General features: G+C 25.0%; 1 protein-coding gene across 1 annotated transcript; it reads right to left on the bottom strand.

Moving 5' to 3' along the window:
• Window positions 1–6,940: 6,940 nt before the first annotated feature.
• On the bottom strand, window positions 6,941–7,615 carry GO595_008468 (hAD-superfamily hydrolase subfamily IA variant 3; the record flags this gene model as incomplete). The annotated part of the gene is made up of 1 exon (XM_067922045.1): window positions 6,941–7,615. The coding sequence occupies one exon, from the start codon at window positions 7,613–7,615 to the stop codon at window positions 6,941–6,943; it is 675 nt and encodes a 224-aa protein (XP_067771234.1).
• Window positions 7,616–12,931: the final 5,316 nt, after the last annotated feature.

Genomic DNA, 12,931 nt, shown 5'->3' with positions numbered 1-12,931 from the left:
AATTCAGTTACAATAATTGGAAATTATTCATTTTATTTTTGTTCATCATTAACAAATATAGTAATTCCAAATTCAGTCACAACAATTGGAAATTATTCATTTTCTCAATGTTCATCATTAACAAATCTTGTAATTCCAGATTCTGTTACAACAATTGGAAGTAATTCATTTTATTGTTGTTCAGCATTAAAAAATATTAAAATATCAAATTCTGCTACAATAATTGGAAATTATGCATTTTTTCAATGTTCATCATTAACAAATATTATAATTCCAGATTCAGTTACAACAATTGGAAATTATTCATTTTATAATTGTCAATTATCGTCAGTTACTATTGGTGAAAGTGTTACAACAATAGGAAATTTGGCTTTTTACTGTTGTCATATGACAACCTTTTTCATTCCAAAATCAGTATCTTCAATTGGCTAAGGTTGTTTTGCATACTGCATAAATCTTCAAACAATTGAGGTATCTGATGAAAACACTTATTATACTGTTAATGATGGCATTCTATATAATAAAGATTTTACTACAATTGTATGTTATCCTCAAAAATTAACTTCGAAAACATTTGAAATACCGAACACAGTTACAACAATTGGAGGATATTCTTTTTATCGTGCTTCTACTTTAACAAGTATTGTCATTCCAGATTCAGTAATTTCAATTGGAAATTATGCATTTAATTACTGTTATAAATCAGAAACGCTTACTATGGGTGATAATGTATTGACAATTGTCCATATTCATTTTATAATTGCTATAATTTAAAAACAATTACTTTAGATGAAAGTTTAGTAACAATTGGTACCTATTCATTTTATAAATGCATAATGCAAAATATTGTAAATCCGGATTCAGTTCTAACAATTAATAGTGATTCATTCGATAGTTGTTCTAAATTAGAAACAATTACTATTGGAAATAATGTACAAACAATCGGAGGTTATGCATTTCAATCATGTTCATCATTGACAAATATTGTAATTCCGAATTCAGTTTATTCCATACAAACTTCTGCATTTAAATCTTGTACCAATTTGAAAACAGTTATCATCGGAGAAACAAATTAATGATGAAGAAAGTACGAATGATGTAAATGTTAATAATGAAAGTACATTTTCAATGAATAACTTTTCCATGAATTTTGCTGATATTTATGATGACCCATTTGCAGTTGATTTTAAAGAAAATAAATTTAATAGAAATATGTAAATTGACAGATATAATCGAAATGTAGACATTTATCAAAAGCTAATGTTATGTTACAAATAAAATTAATTTGAAATTTTTATACATAAAAAATAGAACACTGTAATGTTGTTACACTCACAACACAAATGAATTATTAAATTGGAAAATATATTTTGAGGAAATATAGAAACTGAAATTTAAAGTTTTACACACTTATATTTCTCTACCAAAGTGTTTTTTAACACAAAACTTTAGAGATATTCAATAAAATATTTTATTATTTGATTATTTATAATGTTTTTTCAAATATGGCATATCATTTGTTTGTTTATCTTAAGTTGAGCATTTAAATTACTTCTTTTGAACTTACACAATACCAAATATTAGGGCACCCCAATCAAACAGCTAAGGTTCGAGATTTTGATGGTATATTTTTTTGTTTTTTTAATTTCGAATGAAAAGTATAAATGTGGATCAAAGTGGCGTAAGATCCGTAAATCAATCTCAGTTTCTTGATCAGTATATTTTTTTCAAGTATGAAGCATTATGAAATCGTTTAATTTTTTTTTTAAATATAATTTTTTAATACATGAAAGTTTAACAAAAGTGGTGATTTATATTATGCTAACTTACTAATTCAAAAAAAATCATATAAATTTAAAACACTGAATGAATATTGAATAGTTAATTAAATAAAATTAAATATGTTTTTATGTTTATTATGAATAAATTATTTATGCAAGCAAAAAGTTGGATATCATTTCTTTTTATTTGATGATTTTTCCTTAATTAAGTCAACAATTTCATTGTAATCATTTTTATTTGCAATACTAAATGCTGTCCTAAATAATTCAAATAATTTCCAAATAATATTTTGAAGTATGAAATTATTATAACAAATGTGTTCGGCATAAACATCAATTCCTTCTTGTTCAAGAAGTAATTTAACAATTTCTGTGTGACCATTTTGAGATGCCAACATAAGTGCTGTCCAAAATAATTTAAATAATTTCCAAATATTATTTTGAAATAGAAAATTATTTAAATCAATAAATAAAACAAATAAATACTTTTAGCATTAATATCAATTCCTTTTTGTTCAAGAAGTAATTTGACTAATTCTGTGTGACCATTTTCAGATGCTTTCATAAGTGCTGTTCCAAATAATTTAAATAATTTCCAAATATTATTTTCAAATATAAAATAAAACAAATAAATACTTTTAGCATTAACATCAACTCCTTCTTCAAGAAGTAATTTAACTCTTTCTATGTTACCATTTGAAGCTGCTTGGAAAAGTGCTGCTTCTAATTATTTAAATAATTTTTATATATTATTTTTAAATATTGAAATGTCAAAACAAACAACTTTAATGTGAATTTTAACCCCTTCTTGTTCAAGAAGCAATTTAACTATATCTGTATGACCATTTTCAAATGCCATATCAAGTGCTATACTAAATAATTTATATAATTTAAAATTATTATTTTGAAATATAAAATTATTAAAATATATTTTAAATAAAACAAACAAATATCTCGCGCATTAACATCAAATTCTTCCTGTTTAAGAAGATATTTAACTATTTCTGTGTGACCATTTTTGGATGCTAAAATAAGTGCTGTTCCAAATAATTTGAATAATTTCCATATATTATTTTAAAATATCAAATTATTAAAATAAATACTAAATAAAACAAATAAATACCTTTCGTACTGACATCAATTCCCTTAGACATAAGAAGTGATAAAATTCTTCCTATACTACCATTTTCGGATGCTATAATAAATGATGTTCCAAATATTTTGAATAATTTCCATATATTATTTTGAAATAGTAAACTATTAAAATAAACATTAAATAAAATAAATAAATATTTTTCGTGTTAACTTTAACCCCTTCTTGTTCAAGAAGTAATTTAACTATGTCTATGTATCCATTTTCAAATGCTTTATCAAGTGCCTTACTAAATAATTTAAATAATTTAAAATTATTATATTGAAATGTCAAATTATTATAATAAATATATGTGTTATTAACATCACTTCCTATATTTTCAAGAAGCAATTTAATTATATCTATATAACCATTGTCAAATGCTATATTAAGTACTTTATTAAATAATTTAAATAATTTAAAATTATTATTTTGAAATGTCAAATTATTATAATAAATGTATTCGTTATTAACATCACTTCCATCTTTTTCAAGAAGCAATTTAACGATTTCTGTATAACCTTTTTGAGCTGCATTTATAAGTGCTGTGTTAAATAATTTAAATAATTTAAAATTATTATATTGAAATGTCAAATTATTATAATAAATGTATTCGTTATTAGCATCACTTTCATCTTGTTCAAGAAGCAATTTAACGATTTCTGTGTAACCTTTTTGAGCTGAACGTATAAGTGCTGTGTTAAATAATTTAAATAATTTAAAATTATTATATTGAAATGTCAAATTATTATAATAAATGTGTTTACTATATACATTACTTCCTTTTTGTTCAAGAAGCAATTTAATTATATCTGTATAACCATTGTCAAATGCTATGTCAAGTGCTCTCATAAATAATTTAAATAATTTTCAAATAATATTATCAAATTTTATAAAAATAAAACAAACTTTAAATAAAAGATAACAATGTTTTTATGATTTATATCAATATGAAGAAATCTTTTCGGTTTAAGAAGTAATTTAACAACTTCTGTATGACCATTTCTAGTTGCTTCTATAAGTGCTGTATTAAATGACTTAAACAATCTCCAATTATCATATTGAAATATAAAATTATTAAAATAAAAATAATTTAAAACAAATCAATATCTTTAGCATTAATCTCAATTCCTTTTTGTTCAAGAAGTAATTTGATTACTCCAACGTGACCTTTTTTACTTGCCCATATAAGTGCTGTATTAAATAATTTGAATAATTTCGAAATATTATTTTGAATTACGAAATTATTAAAATATTCCCAAAATATGATAAATTAATATCTCTAGCATTAATATCAATTTCTTCTTGTTCAAGAAGTAAATCGACTATTTCTGCATGACCATTTTCAGATGCATACATAAGTGCTGTTTTAAATAATTTAAATTTTTTTCAAATATTATTTTGAAATGTTAAATTATTTAAATAAATTTTAAATAAAACAAATAAATGTCTTTAGCATTAATATCAATTCCTTTTTGTTCAAGAAGCAAATCAACTGTTTCAATATTTCCATTTTCAGATGCCCACATAAGTGCTGTTTTAAATAATTTAAATAATTTCCAAATGTTATTTTGAAATACCAAATTATTAAAATAAATAAATGTCTTTAGCATTAATATCAATTCCTTCTTGTTTAAGAAGTAATTCAACGATTTCTAAATGACCTTTTGAAGATGCATATATAAGTGCTGTTTTAAATAATTTAAATAATTTCCAAATGTTGTATTGAAATACCAAATTATTAAAATAAATATTAATTAAAACAAATAAATGTCTTTAGCATTAATATCAATTCCTTCTTGTTTAAGAAGTAATTCAACGATTTCTAAATGACCTTTTGAAGATGCATACATAAATGCTGTTTTAAATAATTTAAATAATTTCCAAATGTTATTTTGAAATGCAAAATTATTAAAATAATTTTTAAATAAGACAAATAAATATATTTATCATTAATATCAATTCCTTTTTGTTTAAGAAGAGTTTGAACCGTTTTTATTTTATTATTTTTAATTGCCCAAATCAGTGGTGTATTACATAATTTGAATAATTTCCAAATATTATTTTAAAATATCATATTAAAAAAATCAAATGCAAATAAGCCAAAGAAATATCTTTAACATTAATATCCATTCCTTTTTGAATAAGTGATATAACTTTCTTTGTTTTACCATTTTCTGTTGCACTTATAAGTTCTTCGATTTGATTTGATTTCTTACAAATTAATTCTACAATTTCAGTGTATCCATTTTCAGATGCTTTAATAAGTGCTGTATAAAATAATATAAATAATTTCCAAATATTATTTTGAAATAAAAAATTATTAAAATAAATTTTAAATAAAACAAATAAATATCTTTAGCATTAATATCAATTCCTTTTTGTTCCATAACAAAATTAACAAGTTCGATGTTTTTTGATTCGAAACATGCAAATAAAATATCATTTGGAATTTCTACCTTTTGAAGAAAATGCATCACGAGATATAAGTTTCCGATTTTTGCTGAAACTTGAAAAATATCTCTATTGATTTCCATTCCTTCTTCTTCCAAAAACAAAAGAATTTCATAATTTCCATAGTCAACGCATAAACATCCTAAATCAGTTAAATTTTTTGACATTTCTTCTAATTTATTCTCATAAATATATTTGAATAAATCAATTTGATGAAATTCAATTGCTGTTTTATATGCATCTTCAAATGATGAATGATTTTGTTCACACAAATGAACAATTTCAACATTTCCACCTGCAACTGCATATTTACCTGTATTTTCCACATTTGCACCATTCATAAGCAAATATTTAAAACATTTAATAGATCCAAAGAAAGCTGCATAATCAATTAATGAAACATCTCTTTGATTAACAAAAGAACATCTTTCATAAAGTGATGGTTCAATTTTTTGATTAAAATCAAAATCATTTTGTGATGTTTTTTCTTGAAGTTTTTCGATTTCATCTTTTCGAATTATTTTTGCAATTTCATTTGGATTAACTCCTTCGTTAATTAATTGCTTATGAAGTTCCCAATTATTCTTTGAAAGTTTATTATAATTCTTGAAAAAGTTATTTTCTATTGGATCATTATAAAATGAATGAAAACTCCACGAGGACTGTATATTCAAATTTTGCATGCCATTTTTATAATGTTCAAAATATTTTGTTTGTATACCCTTTGTAATATTCGAATCAATTAAATTTCGTTCTATCATTTTCTCAATTAAATAATATGCTTCTTGTGATTTGATATTACGAATATAACGAGTAAAAACTGAAATGATTTTTGGTAAGATTATTTTAATTTCTTCTTGTTTTGTTTGAAGTGTTTCTAAATATTTTAAAAAAATATCAGTTGTATTCTTTTGTGAATAAAATGAAGAATAAACTAAATTGCTCGTTACAGAATTAAACGTGCATGGAAACTTCTCGTCAAATAAATTAAGTGTTTGTTCGATTGACGATTCAATATTTCCTTCATTTAAATTAATGATAATTCTCTCAAGCTCAATAAGCAAATTGAAGTTAAAGTGTTGGCTATTGGGTTCTTCATGATCTCTTTTCTCTAGGTGTCTATTTTTACTTTTTAAGTTGTTTTGAGTTCTAATAGTCTTCTTGCTTCGACTTGTTCCAGGCATAAAACTATATAAAAACTGACGTTCACAATATTTCTGTGCACCGATAAAAAAGTAACTAATTGTTTTTCAAAAAACAAATCAATTAATCACCACCATCATGTTTATTATTTATTGATTTTCTATTACAAAAAAAAATTTAGTACTGCACAACGAAAAGATAACTTTTTTTGAAGAAAAAATAATAAAGAAAGCGATTTTGAAGAAGAAAAAAAAATGGTTTATCATTAATGAATTTCAAAAATTGAACTTTCATTCGATAAGAATAGAATAAATAAATATAATGAAGCAAAAGCAGGAAAGAATGAAATTTTAAAATGTGCATAATTAATTTAACAAAATTAAATTATTTTTGATTACATTAAAAACAAGTTTCTTTTATTTCATATTTATCAATGGAATATTGAATGGTCAATTTCAGTAAAATTGGAAATTGCTTTTGTGACACCTGGAAGTTTGGTAAGTTCTTCATGTTTTTCTTTAGGACCAATAGCAAAGACCACAGATGCGCCTGATCTATGCGCAGCTTCAATGCCATTTGCAGAATCTTCAACAATTACACAATCTTCAGGTGCAACACCTAAAGTATGTATAGCCTTGAGATATATTGCTGGGTCAGGCTTTCCTGGGATATCACCAGTATCATATATTATGTTTTCAGGAGGAAACCATTTTGTTAAATTAAATACTTCTTGGTAAAATTTCATATTATCTTCACCAGCCATTGAAGCAATTGCTCTGGGGATATCATTTTGTTTAAGATATTCAAGCAGTTCTTCTGCCCCTGGTGCTAAATGAAGATTCTTTTTATCGTTTAAACAAATTTCACGATAACATGTTTCTTTTTGATCTGACCAATTCTTCAGTTCTTCTTTTGTGACAGGTGATCCTTTTATATATTCTAATGTTGTTTTGTTATTTTTTCCAATTAATAATTTCATTTCTTCATTTGAAAGAGGTTTATCTCTGATTGTTGTAGAAAATTTTATCCATGCTTCAGAATGCATTTCCGTGTCCCAGAACAAAGTTCCATTGAAATCAAAAATGATTGCCTTTGCCTTTTTCATTTGGGGTTGACAGAAAATTTTGAATAAAAAATGAAATGACTTAACGTTTTTCTTTGTTAAGTCAAATAGGGGCACCCCAAATTAATGAATGAAAATAAACGTATTATATACAATTTTTTGAACGGAGTTTGTTTGAACGGATTTCAAATGGAAGCTCATCAATCCATGAGGAGCCAAAGCCCATTATCATACCTCCCTCCTCCTTATGCAGTGAAGGATGAAAAGGCATTTGATATGTGGTCTTGGTTCTTAAAAGAAACAAAAAAAGCTTTTAATGATAATGATTTTGTAACCATTTACAAATTATTAAGAGAAATTGAATCAACATTTCCAAAACAATTAAAATATCCCGAAGAGCTTCGAAAACCAGTTATTGAATTGTTATTCGAAATTGGCACCACTTTTCCCGTTAAAGATTACATAACACAAATTGCATGTTTTACTGTTATGCAATCAATTTTTTGTAGTTTACAAAGACCTATTCCAGGTTTAACATTATCATGGAAAAAGATGTATGATTTTGTTAACTTTTTATATTTTGAATCAGAAATAACACCATTAGTTTTAAAAGATGGTTCTTCAATTGAAGTTTTAGAGTACACGTACTACATTTCCAAATACTTTACAAAAGATTCAGTTGATGAGATCATTGATTTTATGCTTCCAAAAATATCCACATATGGATATAACTATAAAACACAACTTACTATCTTTGCACGATTCTTTCCATCTGTCCAATTTGATGTAACCAAGCTCATTCCTCTTTTTAACACAATGTTTACAGATTTTTCATCCACGCCTGTAATAAACGGTCTCCTGGCACTTTTGCAAAAAGTCATCGAAAACAATTTTAATGAAGATTATAATTTTGTTTTACCTAATGTTATGCATACATTTAATTATATTTTTCTTGATAATATCAACACAGATTTATCATTATCAGAGAAAACGTTTGAATTATTAGAAGGTAATTCAAATCAAGACACATTAATTGTTCGGCTAGCTCAATGTTTAATCTTATTAATGCTTTCACCTAAAACACGTTCTAAAGCCATTGAACAATTTACCTCTATATTTAAGATCATTCGAATGAAAGGCATTTCTAAGCCATCATCATTATATGACTCAAACATCATTGATTTTTTAGAAGCATTAGTTAATTCCCTCAAGAAATATATACGTGAATTTTCATATGAAGATAGTTTATTTCCAAATGATTCATATCCTACAGAAGAAGAAATCCATTTAATTTTAAAGCCTATAGTTGATTGTCATTTTATATCATTATGTTTTTATGGGTCATCACGATCATTACCATTAGTTGAATTTGTACGAACAGTAAATGAAATTGATTCCACAACAATTCCACGATATTTCGAGTTAGCTTTACAATGGATATCTTTAACAGATGCTGAATCGATAGCTAAACAAGGGTGGTATGTAATGACTGCTGTAATAATTAGGTTACAAGAGTTCCCACAATTTGTACAATATTTCGAACAAATATTCGAATTAGCTGTAACTATATTTTATTTCCCTGAGTTACAAACACCAATTGCATCATTTTTCTTTGCATTATTTTCTGTGTTTTCATTCGATTCTAAAACATTACCAAATGAATTAAAACATATCGACTTAAAAAACTTGGCAATTAAATATGTTACTGCATTTTTCGATGCAGGACGTTCATATCCTTCATTAAATGATAAATTCGCAACTGTTGATTTATCATTTTATAATATATATCAAATGGGTTTCGAAGTCTTTTTTTCAAATGCTGAAGAATCGATTTTCGATGTATTATTACCATTACTTTTAACTTATTTATCTGATTCTACAATAATGCATTGTAATTTTTTAGGGAAAATTTATTCATCATATTTCTTACATGCGAAACGAGAAATTCAAGAAAAATTAATTACAGCAGTTGAGAAGAGATTAAAGAAAACTAATGATCTATTAGAAATCAAATATTTAATATTTAGATATGGATCATTTATATCAATATATTCACAAAATGAAGATGAATTAAAAAAGCCACTTGAGTTTTTAGCATCATTTACTAAGGATTCAAGAAGAGATATTCGAAAAGCAGCATGGGAATCTATAACGAATAGTTTATCACCATTTTCAACAACTAAAGTAAATGTTATACCATTAGTTAATAATCCTAAGTTACTTAAAGATTATAAATATGAATTTTATCAACATCCAACAGCTGCCAATTTTTATTCATTATATTTATTTTATCCAATTCTTGATAAACTTTTAACTTCAAATGATTCTAAAGAAATAATAGAGACATTAAAAGAAAGTACTAAAGCATTATCAGGTGTATTAATGTGTATTCCTTATGTAAGTGATGGTGATATAACAACTATTCCAATATTATATCAAAAATCCCCATATTTCATTAAGGAATTAATCCAAGAAAGAAATGAATTTAAAGATAAAACATGTGAAGTAATTTTAAGATTAATGAATGATTTCCCTGATAATCAAATCATATTAAGGAAATCAATGTGTTTAGCAAATTATTTCTTTTCTTCTTTACCGAAAATATTTGAAGTTAATAAGTTTTCTAAGTTATTTATTCAATCATTATTTGGTGTATCACCAGTACGTAAAGGTTATAATCGATTTGAATTAATATTTAAGTTTTCACATTATATGAAAGTTCGAAGATTCCAATGTTTTATTCCCGTAACAGAAAACATTAAGAAACTTGTTAAAAAAATATTTCAATTAGGATTTTCAGCTTATCATTCATTACGTACAGAAGCATGTATTTTCACAAATAAAGTTATTAATGAATATCAACCAATCATTATCGAATGTTTGAAAGAAACAATGCCTAAATTAATGAGTATATCAATTGATGAATTAAATGATTTCATTACTTATCATGGAATATTTAACTTAATATATCAAAGGGATGAAATGATATGTCAAATATTATATCATTTATGTTCACATTTCGATGTTGATGAACAAGAAACATTTGAAAATTTAAGGACTTTTGTATCTTCTGCTGTTGAATGTTCATTTCCTTGTGGAATACCTAAAGAACATTCTAAACATTGGGAAGATTTATTACAAAAAATCATCAAATTAATTAAAGACGAATCATTTACACATAGAACTATGCATATGTCTGTAGTATATATAGTTGCAGCATCATTAAAACATTTAATTAATATACCACAAGAACTTATTGATTATTTAATAGAACAAGTTCAATCAGAAGAAGAAATTATTTCATCAGAAGCTAATGCTGCATTATGTGTCATTATAAAGCGCAAACAAAAATCAACAAAAACTAAAAAGAAAATAACAAAAGATATAAAAGTTAATGAGTTACCATCACTATTAATTGATGATAAACATGATGAACAACTTAAAGAGTTAACAGTACCAGAAATTATTTCCACGATACAAAATGAAGGAAATAATTTTATTTATGATGAAAATATCGAAATATTTGATTTACCAAGTAATGGATATTTCAAATATTCGAATGAAATCGATATAACTCACGAAGAATTTTGGACGAATTGTCCAACGTTATTAACATCATTACCATTAATATTAAAATCATGGATTATTTCCACAGATGAAGTTGATGCATATTCAGATTCATCACATCGAATCTTTTGGAAATTAATTGCACAAATCATTGGACCGATTTCATTACAATATTTAAGTCCATATTATCATAAGTTATTTGAAGAACAATTAACAGAATCTATTGCAATAGTATTATCAGATTTCATGCAAGGATATTTAATGTCATTATCATATTGGAATAGTAATGATTCATTATATTTCCAAAATGATTTCTTAATACCATTTCTAATAATTTCATATCAATCAACAAAAACTGTTGACGCTGTTTGTTTACCTTCATTACATATATTAACTGGTATTAACATACAACGACTAAAGCCTACAATTACATTCTTTTATAAAAACGCAGAATCTTTACCAAATGGTAATTTAATACGGAAACAAATTTTTAATTTATTTTCCGAGATTTCATTTTTACAATATTCTTTATTCTTTAATACTATTGATATGGCTATTAATACTTTTATCATTCCTTATTTCAAAAACATTACAAATTATAACTTTACTGGTATTATCGATATTATAACATTTTATATTTTGATCATAGAATCAACTTGTTTACCTTTGAACTCTCCAATGTATTGTAAAGAAATGGAAATAAAAAGAAATAATTTAATTTCTCTCGGAAATTTATTATTTAAAGCTAAAGAAACTCAAAAAACTTCACAACAAATTTTCGCTACAATTTTAAGCCTTTTAACAAATTCTTCTTTCTTAGTTATCGAATCATTTTTACCTTTGATTTATGAAAACTTTAATCTTGTCATAAATTCATTAAATTCTGCTGATATTACAACAGAAGATTTCCTTGGAAATTCATTCTACTTTTTCTTAGTAAGCCCTTTCTTTGAATGTAAAACAAACCATGCTATCAATTTGATTGAACTTTCGGTTGGCATTTTGGATACTTTATCTGTGCCGATGCAATTGAAATTGTTGCGGTATTTGAGAGAAATGATTCAATTGATTTTACACGCCCTTTCAAAAGAGGAATTGAAAAAGTTGTACAAAATTTTTGCAGACTTGGCAAATAACGTTAAAAATGAAAACGTTCTTTATCAAGTGATTTTACCTTTAGGTTTAATTCTAAAAGTTATTCCTTTAAATAAAGAGAAAATGAGCGTAATGGAAGCTGCTGCAATCCTTAGAAAGGCAACTTTGTTCGATGAGGTTGATCCTTGTGTAATAAAGGCATTCGAAATATTTGCTTTGGAAATAGAAACTAAACCAAGATCAAGAACTTCGTTCTTACAAAATATCGTGCAAACATTCTGGAGATTAAATTCAGGTCATATGTTACCAAATGTCGAAAATGCTTTAGAGAAATATAGGTTACTCGTGTCGCCATCTTATATTTCATAAGTGAATTTCACTTAATGTGTGTCACTTTCGTGTAATCCATTTAAAGCAAGTCAAAGAAAAATATGCTATTTTACGCATTAATTTTTTTTGATTGAACATTTTTAAATTGGGTTACTAAATGTTGTTGAACTTTTGGGGTTAAAGTAATTACCTCCAACGAGTTAATTTTGATTAATAATACTAAAATAAAGTACTTTATATTAATTTTAAATGAAAGTGCACATGAGATATTGTGTAACGTGTTTTAAATGAACAAAATATCATAAAATTATGATGACAATGTAAGTGACATCTTGCGGAAATGTAGTTACTTTTAATGAGAAGAGA

The sequence above is a fragment of the Histomonas meleagridis genome, assembly GCF_020186115.1.
Source record: "Histomonas meleagridis strain 2922-C6/04-10x chromosome Unknown contig_68, whole genome shotgun sequence".
Lineage (NCBI taxonomy): Eukaryota > Parabasalia > Tritrichomonadida > Dientamoebidae > Histomonas > Histomonas meleagridis.
The sequence above is the reverse complement of the archived record's forward strand: the minus strand, read 5'-3'. Positions and strand labels throughout refer to the sequence as shown.